The 9,759-nt window shown below is 45.4% G+C and overlaps 1 protein-coding gene across 2 annotated transcripts; it reads left to right on the top strand.

Annotated features, from left to right (window-relative positions):
• Window positions 1-1,723: 1,723 nt before the first annotated feature.
• TAFAZZIN (tafazzin, phospholipid-lysophospholipid transacylase) lies at window positions 1,724-8,430 on the top strand. Of its 2 annotated transcripts, XM_075260129.1 has the most exons (11): window positions 1,724-1,806; window positions 2,885-3,017; window positions 4,886-5,014; window positions 5,224-5,269; window positions 5,358-5,443; window positions 5,873-5,953; window positions 6,099-6,140; window positions 6,222-6,284; window positions 6,473-6,525; window positions 7,166-7,243; window positions 7,867-8,430. In XM_075260129.1, the coding sequence occupies exons 2-11, from the start codon at window positions 2,909-2,911 to the stop codon at window positions 7,966-7,968; spliced, it is 789 nt and encodes a 262-aa protein (XP_075116230.1). In that variant the 5' UTR covers window positions 1,724-1,806; window positions 2,885-2,908; the 3' UTR covers window positions 7,969-8,430. The 2 variants fall into 2 exon arrangements, with proteins under 2 accessions (XP_075116230.1, XP_075116231.1); XM_075260130.1 differs by lacking the exon at window positions 1,724-1,806 and having other exon boundaries at window positions 2,851-3,017.
• The last annotated feature ends 1,329 nt before the right edge of the window (window positions 8,431-9,759 follow it).

Below are 9,759 nucleotides of genomic sequence, written 5' to 3'. Positions count from 1 at the left end.
TGCAACAGGCATATCCCATGCACATCATTATACATCAAATAGCATTTCCCAAAAGAAGTGGAATTATTTTTAACCCTATATAATCTCCAAATGGCTTTCACTGTGCCGCAGTATGCTGAACCATTTGGCCGGGAGCATAAAGCGGCCATTGCACTAAAGTGGCGCTGGGTCTTCTTCATTCTTAGGATTGCAGGGTCCCAGTGGTCAAGCTAAGCTGTCAGATATACTGTAGATCAGTAGTTCTTAATTTTGTTTGAGGTACCGAACCCACCAGTTTCATATGCACACCAAACCCTTCTTTAGTGATAAATCAAATATTATTTTTTTCCAAATTCAAGACAAAGGTATATGTTTTTTTTACTGGTACACAAAATGAACCGTGCATAGTGTCTAGGGTTCAATCTAACCCTGGTTAAGAACCACTGCTGTAGATTAAAGGGGTTGTGCAGACTTTAGAGCCCCACATATGTGTGAATAGCCTTTAAAAAGGCTATTCAGGCACTGTAAATGTTACATTAAACTACACCCCCCTGTTTTAAAATAATACCCTAAAAAAGAATGTGATCTACTTACGCATCGTGCACGCTGGGCGGGCATTCAGGGTGTGTCTTCTTCTTCATCCACACCTCCTCTTCCTCCGGCGCTCGCTAACTGACATTGATTAAAAAAAACCGGCCTGGGCGCATGCGCAGTAGCCGTAGTAGAAGCCACATGCTACTGCGCATGCGCCCAGGCCATTCTAGGATAGGTCATCAGTATCAGGTAAGTCGTGGTCAGACACCTGGACCCTGTCCTGATCTGGTGCGTTTCGGCTGGTATACTAGGTATATGGCCAGAATCAGCTCTGTTCCTATTCCAGTGAATGCTAGTGAGGCTACAGATCCAGACACCACAGTAGTCCATACACTATATACAGCTTAGGGTCTGTGTAGTGGTGGCGCAAACAAAGTATGCAAATTTTTTGGTTGTGCGACATGATGTTGTGCAGCCAAAGTCTCCATGTTGTTCTAAATAACAAGACAGATAGATGAAATACATTGCCTATTGCAGCCGATTCACATTGTGCATTTTATATACTGATGTGGAGTAGAAGACATCACAACTGGTGTCCCCTCTGGTGCCGTGGTCATCAGATCCAGGGGTAGCGGTGCTCAAGTTATCAGATAACCTATAATAAGTGGTATACATGAATATACGGAGAGTAGACACATGAAGTAACATGACAGATCATACACATACAACAGTTCAGGTCAAGTCCAGGCCTAGTCCTATCAGAACCTCCATGTATTCGGACAACATAGCAGGGTGGCTGCCCCTCGAGAACCTCCAGTGTAAAGCTGGAAATGGCGGCTTGGTACAATCCTGTATTACGTAGTCGCCCACTAATCTGAATGTACGCCATGTTCTTGTACCGTACGTTGTCTTGTGCCCATTCTGTATATTTGTCACATGTTGAATTCTTTCCTATGGTGTCGACATTGATAAATCTCCCCTCGTGTTTACTATAATGATCCATTGTAACAAACCCTCAGCTGTGTTGACAGGACTAGGTCAGGACCGGTATTCAGCCTCTGAATGCAAACAGGCAGTGTCCTCATTCACTGACAGCAAGGAGAGACTTAGATGAAACAATAAGTATGTCAGCCCTTGGATACCCGGGCCTACTGAAGGTGAGGGAAATGGAGGCCGCCATGTTGTGGGCTGGAGCTCCATCTAGTGAGCACTGACGAGGCTGCAGGACGACAGAGGAAACTAGGGAAGGACTCCTCCAGAGACCCCGCTGAATGAAGCCTCTGCCTCCTCCAGGTGAGTGGGGTCCATCCAAGATGGCGGCCCCCAGAACTTCCACACACCCCGGGCCCCCTCTCCCAGCTCGGCCCCGGCGTTGGCGGCGATTTCCCTCCGCCGGCACATCACCGAACGAGGGGGAGCTGAAGGGAAAAGTCGGATGTCTTTAGCGGATAGTGGGCACGGAACTTGCCGGTCACGCTGGTCTAGGCCGAAGCCCCGAGCTTTCCTGATAAGCTTATCCGGAGATGATGAAAGGCAGGCGCGGGATGTGAAATTACTGAGCGCTTGGTACTAAAGGCCGAAAGTGGGAGTTTAGCCGTTGTGGGCCATTGTATGTGTGCTGGGACCGATCACCCTGCATTACTGAGCCATCTGTATAATACCAGCATCTAAATTCTATCTGATTCTGGGAAAGTTGGGTGCCAAATCTTAAGGCCCCTTTACAGCCCTTGCAGGGTTCATACCTGGCTTTCTCGCAGTATATATGATTGCCTTTCAGAAGACTGAGAGAGCAGGGTGCCAGCCCCTGTGGCAGCCATTTTGATTTTACTCTAGCTTTCTAAGGTTTTGTTCAGATGGTGCAGTCAACTTGCTGTTTTGTGTTTCTTTTATCACCGTACTGGTGAAACCAAAGAAATTACCACAATTTTTGCCAAAACATAGTAGTTTGAGGCGGTTTTGCAGTAATTGTGGTAAAATCTGTAACCTTGGGCCCTATGCCTATGTATGACTCAGGACTTCATTCCTGAATTCAGGCCGGAGACCCCCTGCATTGTAGTGATCGCTGATACTAGGAGTCCCCGCCACCCTGCGGATCCACTGTCCTGTACTGTATAAAGCATAGGACAGTAGAGCCGTGGGGAGACAATAGATCACTATGACTCAGAGAATTCGGCTTTTGGGCAAGGTACGGACCAGATTTTCCGATCTAGATCAGACCCTTAAAGCCCTGTCTGATCAAGGACAGAATAGCGAGTACAGTGATTTAGTCTCAGTATTGTGAGTGTATATGTGCCCAACTATGAAATATTCTGCAGTATTAGTCCAGATTCCATCCACATCATTATATTCTTCTCTCCTGTTGCTCTTACAGATCTTTTCTGATATATGGTGGAAGATGCCGCTGGTGGTGAGCTGGCCGTTCCCTGTCAAGTCGCACTTAATTCGGCAAGTTACTAGTACGATCATTACGGGGCTGGTTGGCACGTACAGCTGGATATGGACCAGTAAGTATTTCTCGTTCTCACAGAAATTACCAATCCCAGCAAAATCTTCAGATGGGCCTGAATGGTCGACCATGTAATACATACTGTAGGTTGTGCAGAGTCTGCCAGGGTAGCCCAATGCTCTGGTTAAAGAGGACCTTTCATCAGATCGGGCACATGCACCGTTCCTCCCCGCTCCACAGTACAGCGCAATAGGCGCTGCTGGGCAGAAGGGCGTCCCTGGCTAAGTGTCAGAAACACCCTTCTGACTATAAAGCGCTATGGTACCGGGACCGATAGCGCTTTACACCGGGCACAGATCGGGAAAGCCGACAATGCGCTGAATTCAGTGCACTGTCAGCTTTCCAGCAGTATATAAAACTGCCTGTGCCCCAGACCATGAAAGGTCCTCTTTAAAGATCACAGTCACTGTCTAGGGTCCTAAACAAGACTCTGTATAACTTTCATGTTCCTTAGAGCCCCATTTACATGCTTTGTGGGTTTTGGCCGACAGGACTTGTGACCAATGAAAAAATAAGACCATGCTCTATTTTTTTTCATGGTTTTTCCTCTAGTGTTCATTTTTCATGGAGCTGATTCCCATAGAGGTGAATGGGTTAATGAAAACACAGACCTATTAAACACACAGCCTTGAGTCGCTTAGCCATGTGAATAGGGCTGTAATAGGTGGTTGTAGAAATGGGCTAGGTTTAAGCATTCTGAGAATAAGCAGCTGGGTTGGTTTCATCAAAGATATATTAGGCTGGGCTTACACTATCACTTAAGCTGCCTAGGCTCTAGCCGCTATTCTTAACCCACATGCACACTTGGTTCGGGGAGAGGAATGAGAAGCAGCCAGACTCTCCCAGGAAGGATTGGACATGTGGAATTTTTTGCTCGATCCTTTTCACCTATCATCTGAGTTCGACCAACTTTCATCTACAGTATAGCTACCTTAGAGATTTTCCCACTAACAGCACTTACCCTTATTCATAGGATAGCGGATAAGAGTCTGATCTCTGAGGTCACAACAATCACAAGAACATGGGTAACTGAGTGTCCTGTGTGAATGTAGCAGTAGTGCACCTGGGCGACCACCAGTCCATTCACCTCTATGGAACTGACAGAGATAGTGGAGAACAGAGCACTCTTAGCCCCACAGAAGCGGATGGAACAGGATCACACATGCACAATACTGCTCCATTCACACAGGGGACTCAGGGATCCCATTTCTTGTGATCATTGTGGGTCCTAGAGGTTGGACCCCAGCGCTCAGATACTCATCCCCAATCTACAGGATTAGAGATACTGTAAGTGTTTCATGTGAGAACACCCCCTTTAAGCCTAAGCTATATTGGATATCTGTGTTCAGATATCCCTTTAATCCAAGCAAGAGAGAATGACTTGATCAAGCAGTGGGTGATCTAACTGTGTGGGCCCCAATGTATGTGAATTTCTGACAATACGACATCTCAGTGTCCTAGTATGATACTTATAAGGGCTCGTTCACACGGGCCAAGAGGGGGCGGATTATGACGCCGAATCCACCTCAGAATCTGCCCCCTCACAACAGAGGTCTATGTAGACTGCTAGCTTCCTTTTTTCCATGAGTGGTATGTTCCGGCTCACGGAAAAAAGAAGCGAGCTGCCCTTTCTTCAGGCAGATTCCGCAGCTGAGTCAGCCCCGGCGTCCGCCTCGCAATAGCACCCTCCGGACTAGGCCCATTCATTTGGGCCTACACCGAAGTGGGAAGCCACGACAGTCGTTGCAGGTGCATTTTGGTCCTATTCTGGCGCAGCTTCCCACATCAGAATTAGGACCAAAATGCGCGGTCCCATGCCCTGTGTGAATGAAGCCTAATGACTGAACCTGCTGCTTGTTATTACAGAGTACATGAATAGTCTGCGGGTGCACAACAAGGAGGTTTTATATGAGCTGATCGAGAGGCGTCATCCGAACACTCCGCTTATCACCATCTCCAACCACCAGTCCTGTATGGACGATCCTCACCTGTGGGGTAAGGCACCTTGCCATAGGGGACATTATGCATACATGACTCTGGCACCCATGGACACCAATAAGAGGAGAGCTGGCACAGACTTTGGGCATGCTTCCAGTAAACCTGGTCTGAAGCCAAGGGCTCTTCATCTGTTGCAAACCTATATGCTAGGAATTGCTGGGAAGCCACAGGGCAACAGGTCCATTTTTTTTCTTCCTGTTTTCCAGGTATTCTGAAGTTTCGGCACCTGTGGAACTTGGGTACGATGAGATGGTGAGTGTTCTCTCAATGTATTAACAAAGCAGAGAGATGACTGTACATATTATATCTGCTCACTGCCATGTTTGTGCCCCCTTTATAGGACTCCCACTGCTGCGGATATATGTTTTACAAAAGAGGTACACTCCTGGTTCTTTAGTATGGGCAAGTGCGTGCCAGTGTGCCGAGGTAAGTACTAGTGACCCATGTGACAGATATGTAATATAGATTTAGAGGTCTGGAGGATGTCAATGTATATATACATATGCTGATGTTTGCTAGCCTCATGAAGACCAAAGGACTATTACTTGATGCATACTCGAAAAGGGCAGGGGAATGGGTTTTCCCACTATTCATTCTGGGTGTGCGACCACTGGGATACCATGTGATTGTCAAAACGGTGCTGCATATGAATGGAGTGGTGATATACTAACATGGCCACTGATACATTCTGCTCTAAGAGTTTGCTGGAGAACATCAGATTTAGATTTAGACCATCCTATTTAGGAGAATCTGCCAACAAGAATCCAGTCTGTGTTAATGTGCAACATCCATTGTCATGAGATGAACCCTATACGATGGGACACATTGGCTGATCTGTATACCTTCCCTTTCCAGGTGATGGAGTATATCAGAAAGGAATGGACTTCATCTTGGAGCGGCTGAATAATGGAGAATGGGTGCACATGTTTCCTGAAGGTAATGACCCCCATGCTGATCTGTATACATGGATACGGACATATTAGAAGCAGCTAAACCCTCCTGCAGACACTGACTATGGTGATCCTGAGCTACTAGTGTCAGGCTGCTGCTGTATTCTCATAAAGCTTTTGTTTCCCTTCAGGAAAGGTCAACATGACCCAAGATTTTATGAGACTGAAGTGGGGTGAGTGCTAACAGCAGAATATAGCAATAGAACTGGGTCAGGTAGATATTGTATAGATACTAATCCCTGCCCCCTCTCTAGGTATTGGCCGTTTAATAGCAGAATGTACATTGAATCCTATTATCCTTCCTCTCTGGCATGTCGGTGAGTGTATACCCTTATTCTCCTTTTTGTAGCATACGTTCATTATTTTACAGGACTGCCTGTAATATAGTCCAGGTCATAATTCAAAGATCTGGTTTTTTGTCAGTGGAAACAGTCAGCAAGTTTATCTATAGACACAGGTTTCCAATATAGAATATAGAATGATTTTTGTATATCTTATGTTCCAGGAATGAACGATGTACTTCCCAATGATCCTCCATATGTGCCGCGATGGGGACAGGTAGGTGTCTGTCTATACTGTAAGTGATGTGCTATATATCATTCTCTGTGTGACTATTGTTTCTTCAATGGGTAGTAGTCAGATTGTAGTATCAGATATTATATATGGAGAGAGAATCTAATCTACTAGTGAAGGCCACCTACTATCACAGCTCCTAGGGACAAGGTCCTAGCTCATATAAATTGTAAGCTCCTAGGGACAGGGACCACTCTCCAATAGTTTGTAATTTCTTAGGGATCTCTTTCTCATAACTTGTAAGCTTCTAGGGACATATCTCTCTAGCATAGATTGGAAGCTGATAGAGACAGGGACCTCTTTTTTGCTCTTTATCTGTCTCATAGTTTGTAAGCTCTCTGGTTTAGATACCTACAAATTGCATAGAATGACCTATATAATGCATAGCTGCACGGATCAGACACATCTCTTGTGTCTGCAATGAATTCTCTTGATACAACGATCAAACCTGATCGCAGCAAGGTTAATCCTTATAACTGATGACCGGGGCGTCCACCACTATGCAGACAGTTGAGGGCTAGTTAACATTCCCCAGTGTTGTCTCTTGTAACCAGCAGTTGTGTTGGCTGTAGCCTACTCTCCAAAATTGTCATTCACTCACTCCATGTCTTCTTCATTCCCGCAGAAAATCACTGTGGTGGTTGGGAGCCCGTTCAGCATTGCGTCAGTGGTGGAGAAGCTGAGAGCGGAGCACAGAACGCCTGTAAGAACCTGATAGTTACCACTGACCTTTATCAGATTCACTTGTGCTGGCTCCTTGGCCAAGGACATCTTGTAATCTTAGTGTATAATGTAGGCAAATTATTACCTGACCTTGTGTACCCAGTGCATGTACATTTCGGCAGCCACTATTAATGAGGAGGATGGATCATGAAAAATATACAGTATTTGTAATTCACTGCATTAAAAATGATAGTGTGAAATTATGATATTTATGTGCGTAGTATTGCGCCACCTGTTGTTCAAAATGTATGTCAGTGTGCTTGTCCACCTAATGAACTGAGGGCTGGTGAATACACATACTCATGGCAGCCAATAAAATGAACTGTCTGGCTGCCAAAGGTGGAAGGAGACTGGGAATATATTTTGGACATTACTTATTGTAAGCAAAGGGAGAAGGAAAAAAGATGGTGTAATGTCCAATTATTTGCGACTTGAGTCATGGTTGCAGGACCCTTGGGGTTGCACTGTGACTCCATTCGTGAAAGAGTTTCAGGGTGATATGTTGATCTTTGGGCGCACAATGGGAGGCAAAATCTGCATGTATCCCTAGCCTTATTCCAAGGATTATTGCTATAAATAAACTCCTATGTCTTGCCTTTGCAGGTGGAGATGAGGAAAGCGATCACAGACTACATCCAGGAGGAATTTCGCCAGCTGAAGTCCCAGGCGGAGAATCTGCACCAAAGTTTTACAGAGCAGAGGTGACAAAGAGTCACCCAAGAGTAGACCCATGACTGCGTCCACTCACCAGATGCCTTCCTATGTTCAGAATCCATCCACAGTGCTTGGCCAGTAAAGAGTCGGGGGTGGGTGATGTCACCCCATCAGGTTATTATGTACATTCATTTACATTGGCGCCTGCGCCATAATCTGCTGCTAGATAACATGAAGGTTACTACATGAAGTTATATGATTTACTCCATGGCGCATGGCTCCGTAGCTGCACAGTGAGGAAATAGGCTTACTAGGGCCTATATCCATTGACCTGTGCTGGATTTTAACCATTTTTAAGCTGGATTTTAGAGTTGCGAGAAGGGGTCTGCGCCCTTAGCACTGCACGTTCCATTCCTGGAGTCTTCCTTTCTGTGCTGCCTTTTATTTATTGTAATGAAATGGGTCCTATGTGGGCTGCAGGAATGCACCTTGGCTACCAGACCGTTTTATACTGTTGACTTTTCTGTAGCTGTCTTTCCAATAAAGATTACTTTTCTTTTTCCATCTCTTTTCTGATAGAAATTCCAGCACCCACTGTTAACTTGAGCTAGAGAAGCTATTTGGGGGAATGTAAATGCATGACACCAAATATTACATGACATGGTGGAGTCTTTCAGTATATCGTAGAAAATATAGCATGGTAGTGACAGTCACATAACATTTACTATTAATTCACTCCTATGGGAATGAATGTCAGCCCCATAGTGTAGAATTGAGTGGTCACATATATTTCTCCTTTTAAAGGGGATTTCAGTCCTAATTGATGACCTGCCCTTAGGATAGGTCCTTAGTTAAGGATTGTTAGGGGTCCAAGATATGGGGCCACCACAGATCAGCTGTTTGAAGAGGCTGCATTGTTGTAGGTGGGCGCTATGACCTCTTCACTACTTCCCAGGCACAGTGCCAAATATTGTATAGTGGCAGTGCTTGTTATCACTTGAATGGGACTGAGCTGCAATCTGGCCATGTGGTCAATGAACTTGATGTCAAATGGCCTTTGAATAGGAAGCGGTGCTCAGAGAGTGTGGCTGCCACTTCACACAGCCAATCCATGTGTTGTTGGATCCCCATGGATCTTCATTTGAGGACCTATCTTCAGTATAGGTCGACAAAAAAAAAAAAAGTTGCAGAAAACCCCTTTAGGAATGAGTGGATTGTGAATGGGCTGATTATTTAAAGGGGTTTTCCTGAGATTTTTTTTTTTTTTTTTACTGACTGATCAGCTTAGGATATGTCTTTGATATCAGATCAGTGGGGGGGGGGGTCCGATGTCTAGTGTCCTTGTCAATCAGATGATGCCCTGGCGAGTACTGCAGCCTGTTTAGTACAGCACTCGTGCCAGGTATTATGGTTCAGTCCATTTTGCCTAAATTGAGGTTAGTTGCACAAGAACCACATGAAATCACTTTTTTGGCAGGGGTGTTGGACCCTCACCAATCTAATGACCTATCCTAAGGGCCATCAATACAAAAAAAAAATTTGATGGGGCAACATGGTGGCTCAGTGGTTAGCACTGCAGCCTTTCAGCGCTGGAGTCCTGGGTTCGAATCCCACCAGGAGCAACATCTGCAAGGAGTTTGTATGTTCTCCCCATGCTTGCTTGGATTTCCTCCCATTCTACAAAGACATACTGACAGGGGGAAAAAAAGAACCCTATATGGGGCTCACAATCTACATTTAAAGGGATCCTATCTTTCAAAGACATTTTTTTCTAACGAACACGTCGGAATAGCCTTAAGAAATGCTATTCTCCTACCTTTCATTGTCTTCTACGCGCTGCCG

This window comes from Leptodactylus fuscus, chromosome 11 (genome assembly GCF_031893055.1).
Source record: "Leptodactylus fuscus isolate aLepFus1 chromosome 11, aLepFus1.hap2, whole genome shotgun sequence".
Taxonomy (NCBI): domain Eukaryota; kingdom Metazoa; phylum Chordata; class Amphibia; order Anura; family Leptodactylidae; genus Leptodactylus; species Leptodactylus fuscus.
The sequence above is the reverse complement of the archived record's forward strand: the minus strand, read 5'-3'. Positions and strand labels throughout refer to the sequence as shown.